The 14,023-nt window shown below is 50.3% G+C and overlaps 1 protein-coding gene across 1 annotated transcript in view; it reads right to left on the reverse strand.

Annotated features, from left to right (window-relative positions):
• Mindy4 (MINDY lysine 48 deubiquitinase 4) overlaps positions 1–14,023 on the reverse strand; it is a 103,943-nt gene that overhangs the window by 33,937 nt on the left and 55,983 nt on the right. Inside the window, exons 10-12 of the mRNA XM_051152325.1 lie at positions 7,132–7,233; positions 5,613–5,676; positions 4,492–4,557 (exon numbers count right to left, since the gene is read on the reverse strand). Of these exons, the coding sequence (XP_051008282.1) occupies positions 4,492–4,557; positions 5,613–5,676; positions 7,132–7,233 (232 nt within the window). The remainder of the gene's footprint in view (positions 1–4,491; positions 4,558–5,612; positions 5,677–7,131; positions 7,234–14,023) is intronic.

Below are 14,023 nucleotides of genomic sequence, written 5' to 3' on the forward strand. Positions count from 1 at the left end.
CACCAGACTGCCTGTAGGTAAATCTATAGGGCATTTTCTTAACTGATGATTGTTAATATATTTTATTATTATCTCTTAGAAACCTGTTCTTTCTATGAGTGACAGAAAATTAACAGATCCAGATGGGAGGCAAAGTGGAGAGGATCTTGGAGGATTAGAGGGAGGGAAAATTGTAATCAGGAAATGTTATGTGAGGAAAAAATAATCTATTCTCAATAAGAGAGGGAAAAAAGTAAAAACTCAAAAATTTAAATAAAATAAAAGAAGATAAAACGCAGGATGAGCAAGCCATGAGGAGGAAGCCGGTAAGCATCCTTCTTCTATGGTCTCTGCTGCAGTTCCTGCTCCAGGCTCCGTCTTCAGTTCCTACCATGACTCCCCCAGTGAAAGACTATGGCCTGAGAGTTGTTATCTGAAATATACCCTTTCCTCCCCAAATTGTTGTTGGTCATGGTGGGCCCTGGCTATCCTGGACTTGCTTTGTAGACCAGGCTGGCCTCGAACTCACAGAGATCTGCCTGCCTCTGCCTCCCAAGTGCTGGGATTAAAGATGTGTGCCACTATGCCAGGCTGGTCATGGTATTTTTATCAAAGGAATAGAAACCTAAGACAGTAGTCTACTGAAATGAAGAATCAACACCTCCCAGCCCCAAACCAGTATGAAGTTTTTGCTCTTCGCATTTTGAGAATGATGAATTGTGTTTGAAAGTGCAGTTATAACAGCAAGGATTCCTTGTATGACAACAATAAGTTTTGGACTTAAAGCTAAAAGGAGAAAGGGCTATTTCGACAAGAATGATGTAACTGAGTACATTTTTATTTTTTCCTTGGCCACCAAGAAACTCAGACTCAAATATAGTATTCTAGTTCGGAAACTATTACAGCTCAAAATCCTAATGAAATTATCTTTCCTTCAAAATACAGTTTTTGTTTTCACCCTGTAATTCAAATAGTCAGCTAACTGATCATAAAAACATAATAATGAGTGGAGTCCCTGTACCAAGAGCTCGTCCCCTCTAGGCACAGTTGTGTACCTCTGTGACCTCAGCTGCCAGCTTGAGAGGACCACAGGCTCAGGCCCATCGTGCTGGCCTGGTTAGCTTGGATTAGGGATATAAATGAGTGCGAGGCCAACCTGGGCTATATAGGGAGACCCTGTTTGAAAAAGAAACAATACAAGAGGCTCATCTGAGAAGCAGAAGGGCATGTGTCTCCTGGATAGGGGTAACTTGGAAAGAAAAAAAAAAACCTTGAAAAGTGTAGAGACCGGTCCAGCCAGAGCAGGGTGGCAGGCTCCTCTGAAAACACATGGGAAGGCCTCACACAAAGCTGAGTGTGGAGAAGCAGCAAGAAGAGATGTGACCACTGTTCTGGGCAAGGAAAGTGATTGCAAAGGCTCGCCCAGAGGCTGAAGGCCTGAGGGCCCTGACAATGCCACTCATTCTACAAGCAGGCTCCACTCTTACAATGGCAACAAATCAAATGAACGGACAGCACTCAGCCTCATCTATATCCTGTCACCTCAAACCAAACACTTGGTGCTGTGGCTTCTACGATGAGAAACACAGACAACTAAGGCCTTGCATACTTCTTGGGTTCTTTATGGTGCATGCTCTCAAAGACAATTCCTGTGGAAGTGGCCGCTGCAGAGTAATGCTGCTGTCCCCACTCGGCTGGGGAGGACTTGGATGGGAGATTCTCTGTGTAGCTTTGATACAACCCTGTAGTTGCCTTAGGGAAGTCACCGAGCTCTACCTCGGTCTTCCCTTCTGCTCTGGCCTTACTGTTTGTCTAGGGATAGCCTCAGCTTTAGGATCCGTCTCCCAGGCCAAAGCCTGTGGAGGCTTGCACCCTGCAGGGCTGTGGTATAGCTGAACTCACCATGCCCAGTGGGGAGCTGTTACAACGTGGCGTGGCATGGTCCTAGTCCTTCCTTTGCCCCCCACCCCCCCCCGACCAGAGTAGAAAACCCAACCCAAATTGGCCTTTTTTTACCCTCCTCAGAACACAACTGAATGGCATCAATATTCCTTCTTGTTTTTAAAAATATTTATCAAAATTATCTCATCAAATTCAAGCTGCCAAGACATGGGAGGCCTCGGGGCACCCTGATGGTATGAAAGGCAACCTGGGCTGGAAACTATGGTGGGGGTGGGGGTTGGGGGGTGGGGTGGGAACAGTGTCTGGTGCCGCTTAGGAAGAAGAACCTTCTGCCAGCACAGCTCAGGCCCTGGAAAGACATGAACCCACCAAGGTATCCCAATGGACGGTTGGACAGAGCCTCCCACACTGGCTTGGGGCCACAGACACCTCTTGAGTGGCGAGCAGCAATGAAAACATGAAGCTGTTTACTTTGGGCAGCGGTGGCGTGCATTTGCAAGCCTGGCACAAGGAGCCTCTCTTAGGCACGGCCCATGAAAAATGGATTTGGTGTGCTCAGTGCTGAGGCAGCTCAACTACTTCCAGCAAAAATATCAATTAAGTTGTGGGGGGGAAATGCTGCTTCCAGAGGGATGGGGGCCAGGTATTGATGGGACCTGAGGAACCGCAGCTGGCGAGGAGCCATGCCTAGAGCCTAAAGATGGAACTGACGAGGCCCTCACCTGACAGCAGGCCCCTCTCCCTGAACTCCTTCATGGTTTTTGTGGTGCACAGGCTTCATGGAAGGCCCAGGCCACAGTCTGAGGCATGAGACCTCACTTGCAGACAGAGATATGGAGAACCAAATACCAACGGCCACCATCACAGGCACAGTGGCCTGGCCCCAGAGCCTTTCGCTGACTGCACACTGGGCACTCCCCGGTCCTCAACCACTTCCCTTCCATGGCTAGGACAGCTCCCTCCTCCATCTGCCTAAGGAGACAGCCTTCCATGGGCATCCCTCGAGCACAGTTTCTGCCTCGGACACACCCATTCAACAGGCAGGCCTGGTGCTGCTCACTCAGAGCACATGCACTTGGTGTGGAAAGCATTCTTGTCTACCCATGAGTGCTCAGGAGTCTTCATTGCTCTAGAAGCTTCTCAGCTGTCACAGCTTCCATCTCTGGATAAGAAAACAAGGCTTTACCAAGGTCAAGTTCTCATGCAACCAGCAGGTGCCCAGGAGGCGCCTAGGCCCTTGTTTCAAGCCCTCTCATTTCTATTAGAAGAGTAGAGAACTGTGGCAGAAAAACAAAAACAAAACAAAACAATAACAACAATAACAACAACAAAAAACCAAACCAAAACAAAAAACAGAGAACCAGAGATGGGGCAAGTGGCAAACAGCTATTGTAAGATTCTCTCTACATGTCAATCCCTCCACCTAGACCCAACAGCAGGAAGCTGCCCTAACCAATACCCCTGTGCAGGCCCCCACTCTCCTGAGCTGCCCCAGAAAGAGAGGTGGCAGTTCTAGGACTAAAGGGGTTCAGCGGGGCCAGTGTCCCATGACCACACCTGCCTTCACTTATTCTTGCTGTGGGACTGTTTCCTTCCCAGGGAACATCTGATGCTATCAGGGTCAGGATGCTTCTGGGGCAGTGCCGAGACACTCAGGACCTTCTGGGCAAAGTGCTGAGAAAGGGCATCTGTGTGGGAACTTCAGGTTGGGTCCAGCCTCTTGGCAATTGTCCCTCCCTAGGCTCTCCACTCAAGCCCCCAGAATCCTTCCTGACCCTCATGGATCAGGGCCATTCCAGAAAGGACTGCCTTCTTTACATGCCCATATCAGGCTCCTGCACAATTGTGAGGGCAGGCTTGGCTGTTATCCAGGCATGACAGACGCGGTAACTGACGTTCAGAGAGCTTCAGCGTGGAGCCCAAGTCTCAGAGCCACTCAGATCCAAACCAAGAACCAAAGCCAGGCTGACTACCTCTGTTAGCCGAGGCCTCTGCCCCTGGAATGTAGGTCGCCTCCTCGGCACCCCCTACACAGTAATTTATCCCACTGGGAATTATAAGACCCCTCCCTGTGTTCTCCCCATCCAACTGGCCCATAAGCTATGAGCTAATCTCAGAAGCGAAGTACAGCCCTCCTTGAGCAAACCAGGTGCTGTAGGGCCCTGCATGGTTCAGCCACCTCCCTGGGACACTGGTGAGGTCCTGGGTCAAGCAAAGTCTCCTCCAGTGGCACCGAGAAAACTGCATTCTCATTCCCTCCCAGCTTGTCCTAGAACCCTCTCTGTTGATTCAGAGTCCAGGCACTTCAGATCCAGAGTAGCTGCTTGCTTCAGCAAAGGGAAGGCCCTAGAAAGCCAAGCTTTCCAGCTGCAGCAGGTTGTTACAGCTCCCGAGGCCTTGTGATCACTACCAGCCTGCGAGGATGTCATGGAAACTGTGTCTCCAACCTACATCCACACTCCTCCAGCCTACAGCAGCCCTCTCTGAGTGGCATCTTTGCCAACCCCAGGGTGCAGATGGCCAGAGCACTAATGCACCCACCACCCTCTAGCATAAAGAAACTAGGAAGCTTAGCAATGCTCAAGCCTCCAAGGAAACAGCGGCTCATACCTGATGAATGCTCTGCTGGAGAAAAGTCACCAGGTCCTCAGAGCAGGTCAAGCTATACAATGTGAGCTGTGAAGAAACACACACAGGGTGAATGAGCCACACGTCCTCAGGTGCTTTGTCTCATGCTGGGTCACGCCCTGACTTTACTAAAAAAAAAAAAAAAAAAAAAAAAAGTACAAGGCTGTGGCCACTGCTGGATGAGCTTTGGGTTAGTCCTCCTGTAGTGGCCCCTTACTCTGCCCTGGTACACAGGGATCTAGCTCCCTGTCTATGGAGGGTGGGACAAGGGATATAAGGGTCAGGGAAGAATCACTTCTCCATGTCACCATGGCCAGGGCAGGTCAAAACCCAACAAGCTATTTATTCTCAATCAGGTCAGAAAAAAAAAAATTCCAAAAACCATTCAATCAAGCAGGGACCTGAATGCGGGTTCAGGGGTCACATATGCACATGGCTAGATCATAGGAAACAAATTGGCTAAAATAAAAATAGTCAAGGAAGGTGTACCAGGTTTTGAGTATCTTCACTGTGTCTGCATTTTCTATAATTCAAGGTATCTTTCCTACTTTTTCCCTAACTTGCACTTAGGTTACAGCACTTATGGTTGCTGCTCCACATTATCAACGTCCTCTCCCCACTTTCTACTGTCTCTCCCCACCCATAAGAATGCTAGAAAATGTATGTGGTGGTGCACGCCTTTAATTCCAGCACTCTGGGAGGCAGAGGCAGGCGGATTGCTGTGAGTTTGAGGCCAGCCTGGTCTACAAAGTAAGTCCAGGACAGCCAGGCTACACAGAGAAACATTGTCTCAAAAAAACCAAAAAAAAAAAAAAAAAAAAAGATACTAAAGACACAGGAGGTACAGAAGGCCAGTGCACACAGGGTACTGAGGACACATCTATACCTGTGTCTATGGAGGTGATGAGGAGACACTGGCCTCTCAACAAGAGCCAGTCCCCAGAGCCACCCAGCTCTCCCCCAACCCCAATGGGCAGATTTCTAGGGTCCTGGACTGTGGGGATGGCCAGCCAGCCCAAGCTGGGGGAGGATTTACTTATATGAAAGGAGATAGTCCCCAAACAAAGCCAAAGGTGGCACGATAGTTTTCCAGAAAGCCATACTGTTTCTAAGACTCCATCTGCTTTGTATTTCCCTGTTGGACTGAAGTGCGATGCTCCTGAAGTCCTAAAAAGGAAAAGAAGGTGCATCAGTCCTCCACCAGATGAAAGGGCACGCCCTCCAGCCAGCAAGACCACATGTGCCATGAAATAAATGAGGGCAGGAGTGACAGCTCCAAAGAGAACAGAGCCAAGGGCTTCTCGCTTTTCCTGCTATGAACTCACCCACGAGTCCGGGGCATGGAAAAAGAGAGTGGAGAGTGAGCTCGGAACAACCACGCCTATGTCTGGCAGGAGGAGACCTGACTCCCCCTTACAGTTGGCAAACACATCCGCAGGGGAAGGACTGCTGGCTTGCCACTGTCTTCATCCAGGGCAAGGATTCCAGGCATCTTAGAAACCTCCCTACCCACTGAGACTCCCCCAGCAACAAAGGGTGTGTAGCGCAGGGCAGCCCTGACTAACAGTAGGATTTTGGTTTGGGACCCACTTGCCACCAGCGTCTATGTGGCCTGGGACATATCATCTTCCTTCTCTGTGCTTCTGTTCCATAAGCTCTTGTCCCCTCTGGCCTTAGAGCTGCCAAATAGACAGGCGCCAAGGTTAATAAGTTGACTGGCATAGGGTACCAAAGGCAGGTAGCAGGAGCCAACAACCCAACCCACCACTGATGTGATACCCAGATATTGCCCTAAGCACATTACATTTATTATCCACTATCTATTTACATTAATAAATGATTCATACCAATAACATTATTATATTTAATACATATAATTTATTTATACTTACTCATTTAGTTCTCATTTAGTATTCATTATTATCACCCCCATTTTCTAAACAAGTCCACAAATGAGGAATAAGGAGGTGAGGTGAGCTCCCAAAGTTCCATATCCAACAAGCAATAGTTTTGAGAGTCTGCCTTAGAGAGACCCCTTTCTTAAGCACTATGCTAAATAACCAAAGGCATCCCCCAGGCCACCTTCTTTCCCAAAGATTAGCCACAGAGCTGGGGCAGAGTGACATTTCTACCCCGAGGCGTAGTGCTAAATATCCAGAAGACAGCTTGTAGGATGTAGGGCAGGATGGAGGTGTCTGGGGAAAGCTGATGGTAGGCCACTGTAACAGAAGTCAGGGGCCAGGCTGCAGCTTCTGCCGCTCACCTCTCTATCTCATGCTCACCAGAATGAGGCCGCAGTGACATGGGCATAAGAATGCTTCTGGGGTCTTGGATGGTGGTACAGATGAGCAGTGTCACAACTGAGTTGATCTGTGGCCTCAGGATCAGGGAACCACAGAGGGGAACTGAGTGCCTGGGTCACAGGCTTTCTCCTGCGCTTCCCAAGTCTTGGGTAGCAGACAGGCAAGAGCACATCCTCCCACATGAGCCTGGAGCTTGGACATCAGCAGAGCCCAGCTGCCCAGCATACAGACTCTCTGTCCAAGACCAGGCCAGCCTCAGCCAGCAGCCAGGCCAGAACAAGCTGGGATTAAATGTGACATGGCCCCCGAAAGCACTTACAATGCAACCACGGCTTGCTCTTTGCCTCCAGCTCGCCACAGGATGTCTGCGATGGCCAGGGCAAGGCAGTGGGTCCTCTGGGCATCTGAGGGCTGCAGCCGGCTGCTAAGAAAGGAACATGTTTAGGCTTGTGAAGACACAGAGCAGAACAGGCATGCCCTATGTTTAGGTAGCCCTCTACATGGCTTCTTTCCTTGCAGGCTAGGGACTTGTGGGCTTAGCGTCAGGGTCTACAGCTGAGGATCATAGGGCGAGCCTCAAGGACAGGCCTTGAGCCTGGGGACAGGAATATTACCCACTGGAGCTTGGTAAGATTTTTCATTCTGACAGAGCCAAGAGGACACTGGCCAGTCCCAACAACGGGAGGCCAGGACCCTGGGGTGGCTGTAGGGGTGCTAGGGTACTGCCAACTGAAACACGTGTGTGCCTGACAGCAGTGGCCGTTCTGTGATGGGGTCCACCACTCCTCAGGCCTCTGAGCTCCAGGTGCAAGGGGACAAGCTGTGGTATTCCTGGAAAGCACAGGACAAAGTGGGGCTGGCACAGATTTCCTAGATGAGAAAAGCTGCTAGCCCGGTCCTCTGGGATGTAAGCAAGGCACAGGAGATGAAGGTCAGAGACGGGGGCAGGGCACAGAGCAGCAACATGTAGGCGCAGGGTAGCTTTAGGAGGCTCAGCCAGGCACCACATCCAAAGCCGCTGAGCCAGCCTGCCATAAAAATGGTGACTAAGAAGTTCCTGGGGCACAGTGAGAGTAAGAGGGAGGAGGGCAGCAGCCAAATATAGCCATTTCTTTCCACTTGATGTTTCCAGGGCTCCTTCACGCTATGTCCTCCCTGCCCACCCCCCACCCCTCCACCCTCCCGCTTTCCTCTGTGCTCTGTGGAGCTCCCATGCATTCCTGTAGAAGCTGGCTTGAATCTCTTCCTAACCACCACGATGAAGATCTGCTGGGGGCAGGGCAAAGGAATGCACACAGGAGAACTCCAGGTTTTCGCTCACAAAAAAAAGATGCCCGACCTCCACACTGAGAGGTGTGAGTGAGGAAGAGAATGCTGGAATCTACCCCCCCTGCCAGGGAGAGAGGAGAGAAGCAGCCAGGAGACCAATAAACAGCTACCATGGTGGGACTCAGAGCCACGCATCCACAGCCAGGCTGTTATTTAAAGTTAAAATCTAATTACTTTATAATAAAAGGGAACAAGACACGGTGGTGCCTCAGTTTCCCCATTTAGGAACTGGCACTGAACTCTCCTCAGTGTTGGGAACCTTAAACAAGACACTGCACATGAGCCTGGTCCCTGATGTATGAGGAGTTTTCAGTCACTGGTCCCATCACTACTGTCACCACACAGGCCACAACCACAGACAGGGAGTTCACCGGACACCTGTCTGTGGTGACAGCTGTCACCTACTCACACACAGCTCCTGCCATTGGCAAGGCTGCAGAGGCAACAAGATGAGCGATGAGGCTCAGCATGGAAGAAAATAAGCCAGTGACCGCCCAATGCCTCCTCAGATGCAGGAAGCCTGCTGTATTCCTCACAGGAAATGGGGACCGTATCATCGCCAAACCGGATGGCTTAAGCTGTTAGCAGCACCAACCCAGGTCAGTCAGCACTTGCTAGGAAAATAACATTGACAAAACAATTTTTTGGGTTTCAGGAGAGGCCATGGCCAGGACAAAGAAGCCTGAATGGCAGAGATGGGCAGACAGCAGCAAGAGAGAGGGCTGGGCGTTTATTCTTAGGGTTCAAAACCTACAAGCAGGCTCCATGGCTCTCCAGATGGCAGCTAGGGCTTACTCACTGCACACCCTGTATCTCACGGCTACCCGTCTCGCCTGTGCACCACTGCCCAGCTGCAGTTGCTTCCCTCCCTCGTGAGTTTTGTTCTCTTCTAGGCCACCATTGGTCCCGTGGTCCCAAACATTCACTAGCCTGCTTGAGGTAGGGCCTCTTCCCACCCTGACCCCAACTCCACCCAGACGGAAACTTTCAACCTGGGAGACATTGTGTAAAAGCGAGCCTGAACAGAAGTACACTGCCTGGTACACCTATGGCAAGCAAACCTAAAGTCTCGGAGCCAAGGAGGCCCCATCTAAGCACTCCAAGTGAATGTCTGGAGCAAACAGTCCTTGCTCAGAAATCTCTCGTGCAGTGACATTCAAGATTCTTTTTTTTCCCCCCATGTGCATTGGATTTGTGCATGTATATATACATGAGGGTGTCTGATCCCCTGGAACTGGGGTTACAGACAGTTGTAAGTTGCCATGTAGATGCGAGGAATTGAACATGTGTTCTCTGGCACTCTTAACCACTGAGCCATCTCTCCAGCCTTCGTCATTCAAGCTTTTAAAAGCTAGCACAGAAGTCCTTAGCACATGCCAGGCACTGATGATAAACACTCCATGTGTATCATTTGGTGAAACTGTTCAAACAACCCCATGAGCTCAGTGCTCTACCAGCCATGTTAAAAATGAGGAACTAAATCTTGGGAATGAAGTGATTTAACCAAGTCACAGGGAGGAAAGAGGACAGGAGAGTATGGGAAAGTGGGGTTAACCATGGTTTTAGAAACTGTCGCTTGCCTAGCAGCCCATCTGTAAAGCCTCTGGGACACAATCAAGACAGGGTGCTCCTGGGCCAGTATGCCCCTGTTCCCACTGCACACCCTGCAGCTTTGCCTCTCTGAGCTGCCCCGTTTCTCCAGTCCTCTGTGTCAGCTTCTAGTCATGAGATTCTGCAGCTTCCCACCTTATCCTGGCCTTCTCGATCCTTCTGAGGCCTGTCGTTTTGAGACCTCATTTTCTAGATAACACACAGAATCAAGGGAAATGCAGTGACAAGCTGTCAAGAGGTCTGGGGTCAGTATTTGATTCCCAGGCAACAGGGAGCCCCATACCCTCCCTAGTCTTGCTGAGTTGTCAGGGCTCTGTGTCTCACACACACGCACACACGCACGCACAAACAGATGTGCCTTTATCCCAGAAATGACAACAAAAAGATGGGTCACCTGTAGCTACCTACATAGCCAGTACCCTTACGATTTATCTGGGCAACAGCTTCACCAGTGATCCCTTGGTGACAGAGAAGGTCCTACACTGCATAGACAGCAGACACACATTTGTCACATTCCCACCAGGAATTTGGCCCCCAGCCAGGCTCTTACACCAGAAGTTCCTTCAAGAATCGAATTCCTCCAGAAGTGCAGGCTGAAGTGCTTAGGGGCGCTGGGAGGGAAGCCACCAAGCCTGTGCTGGCCCAAGTGTTTCAGAGAAAACAGTTGCTTCTGCCCTAATTATCTCCCCACAGATGTACCCATGTAAACCAAGGCTATATAAAGTTCTGGATAAAGCCGGTGAGTGTGTGCAGGCCACGGTTCCCTCATTTCTGGCCCTCTGAGGGAAGGCAGAGGGCTGGCTGGCTGGGGGCCACAGGGACCCTGTATCTGGAGAACCAGAGGCAAGTGTTCCTTCTATGTACCTCAAGTTCCACGATTTCAGAAAGGCAGTACGGTGAAAAAAGGACAACGTCCCAGACCCCCTCTCCGTGTTCCTACCAGCCTCTAAAGGCCTTTCCAGTCCTAGGGCTCTCTTGGGGTCTGTGGAGGGGATAAGGCAAGCTGTATAGCGCTTCCTGTCCAGTGGAAAAACACCGCATCCTGCTGCCTGGCTTTGTTGGACTGACTGAGGCGAGGCAGCTGCCAGCCTGATGGACTGAGTGGTAATGAGGCCAGACAGCCACACAGAAAACGCATAGCCTTGCCAAGCAGCATTTCTTTCTGCCTGGCTTGTCTGAAAGAGCCACCCACTCTCAGCTCTGCTGTCCTAGAACCCTGTCGTCCTTTTCTCTGGATCCTGTAGACCCGGTGTGCAAGAGACTAGCCCAGAAGCTGCACGTGTGGAAGATCCTTGGGCTGGCAGAGCATCCTGAGACGCATCACAGTTGCCAAGATCAAAAGAGGAGTTTGTCTTCCTCCCCACCCCAGCCTTGCTTTTTAAGCTAGGCAAGTTCAGAGTAAAAGGGGATCTAGAATACACAGACCATGGACGGCTCCATCCTCCGGTACTAGGCAAATCATCACTCGAGCTGGAGATCTAAAACAGACATAATTGTACACACACATACACACACACACATGCACACGCACAAACGCACACACAAGCATGCACCCATGCATACACGCATGCCAACTACAGAATAGCTGTCTGTGCTCTTCGGCACTACTTTTACTAAAGTGGGCCAAGGGATGTTCTGTTGAGAAGTGCTTTGCAAATGAAGAGCCCAGAGGGTTCTGGATCCTCCATCAACTGTTTCAAGCTCCAACAGCCTCAGCTCCTCACACCATCTCAGACCAGTCTTGGCTCAGCAACAATGCCCACTGTGACCCTGGGCTAGCATCCCTCCATTTGTGGTCCTCAGTTTCCCCATCTGGACTGTGATGGACTGAATTCAATGGGCCTACTCACTTGCATGATCCTGGAAGGCTTTTCAAAAGGCTCTGTTTGCATTTTCTCAAGGAGTGTAATGTGAGAGGGAGTTTACTAACTCAGAGGTGTGAGCCCTCCACCACCACTGGAACCCAGGTCCTGACCAGCTCCTGTACTTTCTGCAGCCCAGAGACAGACTCCCCTCTCCCTTAGGGCACACAGGAATGCTGGACAAGATACCTACTGAATCCTTCAACCTGCAGAATGCTAGCAAGGCAGAGGCACAAACTGAAAATGCACCCCTCCTGGCTCAAAACAGCCTATTGCTCTGTCTTCTATCAGCATTGGCCTAATCCCGTGTCCTTAGTGATTTGCCTCCATTTTCCTAGTGCCTTTCTGAGGCAGCAGCACCACTCCTCTGGTAGGAACAGTCCATGCTGGTCAGCTGGGAGGGCCTTAGGGACTTCTACAGATCACCCCTCCACCATTTCCCCCTAAGTTTTCTTGGACTTCAGGAAGCTGAGTCAAGTGTTCTTGCTTCCCTCTCTCTAAGTAGGAAAGAACATCCTGTGCACTTAGCCTAAGGACCATGGGGATGTAGGGTGCAGAAGAGATAATGAACAGCATCCAGAAACATCTGGAGGCCCAAGGAAAGCTCCATCATCTTCTACAGACAGATCCTACAGCATCCAGAAACATCCAGAGTCCCAAGGAAAGCTCCATCATCTTCTACAGACAGATCCCACAGACAGCATCACACACTCACACAATATAAGCCACATGCAACATAACCAACTCCAAGAACACAACCCTTACAGAACATAGCCCACATATACAGCGTCACCCACCCCACAGAAAATAATCCACTGCCTTTATACAACCCACACAGAGCACAGCCTCCGAAAACATGACCCACTCACATCACATAACCTGCCCAAATACCCCCAACCCAACCCAACTTCAACATATAATGCAACCCCCATACGACCCAACCCCCACACCACATAACCCACATACAACACAAACTGCGCACAATACAGCCTTCAAGTAACCCACAACACAGCCCCCAAACACAGCTCACACACAATATAATTAACATACAACATTGCCCTAACATCCAACATGAGCCCACACATAACATATCCCCCAAAACACAGAACAAGTATCCCATAAATCAAAACTCACACATGCTATATAATCCCACATACAATGCAACTTTTCTCCATTACACAACTCCCACATAATGTAACCTCTGCACAGCACAACCCCCTCAATGTAACACAACATATACATAACACAGCTCACACATATACAGAACACAGCTTCCCTCATGAATTACGACTCACATGCAGTAATTCAGACATAAAGCACAGTGCCACACACAACCCCACACAACACAAGCCTCTAACATCTCAGCTCCCACACAGAACTCAAACCTCACCTATCACATAACCCCAACAACAACGTCCTTGTTCTTCCCAGCTGTGCGCCCCCAGCCCTAGCAGCCATCATGGCCCAGGTCCCACATACAAACACAGCGGGCCTGCCCTCTGGGGTTTTGACCAGGTAAATGTGTTTTCTTTCTCTAGGTCCCAGTGCACAGGGGCTCTAGGCCAAGACCACATTCCTTTTTCATGCTCCTCTTTCTAGCAGAGCCCAGGTAAAGCTGTCCATGTGACAGTGCATAGATTAGGCCTAGGCCATGCTTGGCAGGTGCTAAGCAGTGAGAGGCCATGTTGGGAGTGGAGGAGAGTGTCACTTTCCACCACTTGGTAGGGTTTTCTTCTGACTCAGAGTTGCCTCAGGCTCTAACCTGGTGGGTCTCCTGCCTTCAAAGCTCTGGCTCCTTTTCCCCTGTGGACTACAAGAAACTAAGATGACTTATAGCCTGGGCAGTGCCCCATTCTGGGAGCAACTTTAATACAGCATCCAGACTACTGAGAAACCATCTATGTACAACTCCTTGGGAAGTCCAAAGCTAGGGATCTAAAGTGGCTCTGAAGGGGCTTTTGGCTGACGTGAGTCATGAGGCATCACTCACAGGGACCAGGGCCAAGGCTTACTCAAAGCTGCCAGTAGTCCCAAGAACGCGGAGGCCCTTCTGGTTGCCGGGCCCTACCCCATCCCTGGCCACCTCAGGCAACCCCTGGCCCTGCCCTAAGGCCTTTGTGCATCTTGCTCTCTTTACCAGAATACCATCCTGCCTCCCCTCCCTGCCTGTCTGGACTGCTCATTCATTGTCCATGCACTCATTCAACAAAAATCCTAAGGGCCTCTCCTGAGGACCAGGCACTGTACTGTGCCGGATTCCAGGAACCAGCCTGTGGACCAGGCAGCTCAGGGAAGCCCCTGTTTTCATGGGCCCTGTGCTCTATCTAGGGAAGAGACAGATATAGACACCTAACTGCTCCAATGAACAAGAGCACAGTGAATGGTGGGAGTAATTAGAGGCAGCGCATG

This window comes from Acomys russatus, chromosome 10, assembly GCF_903995435.1.
Source record: "Acomys russatus chromosome 10, mAcoRus1.1, whole genome shotgun sequence".
Taxonomy (NCBI): Eukaryota; Metazoa; Chordata; class Mammalia; order Rodentia; family Muridae; genus Acomys; species Acomys russatus.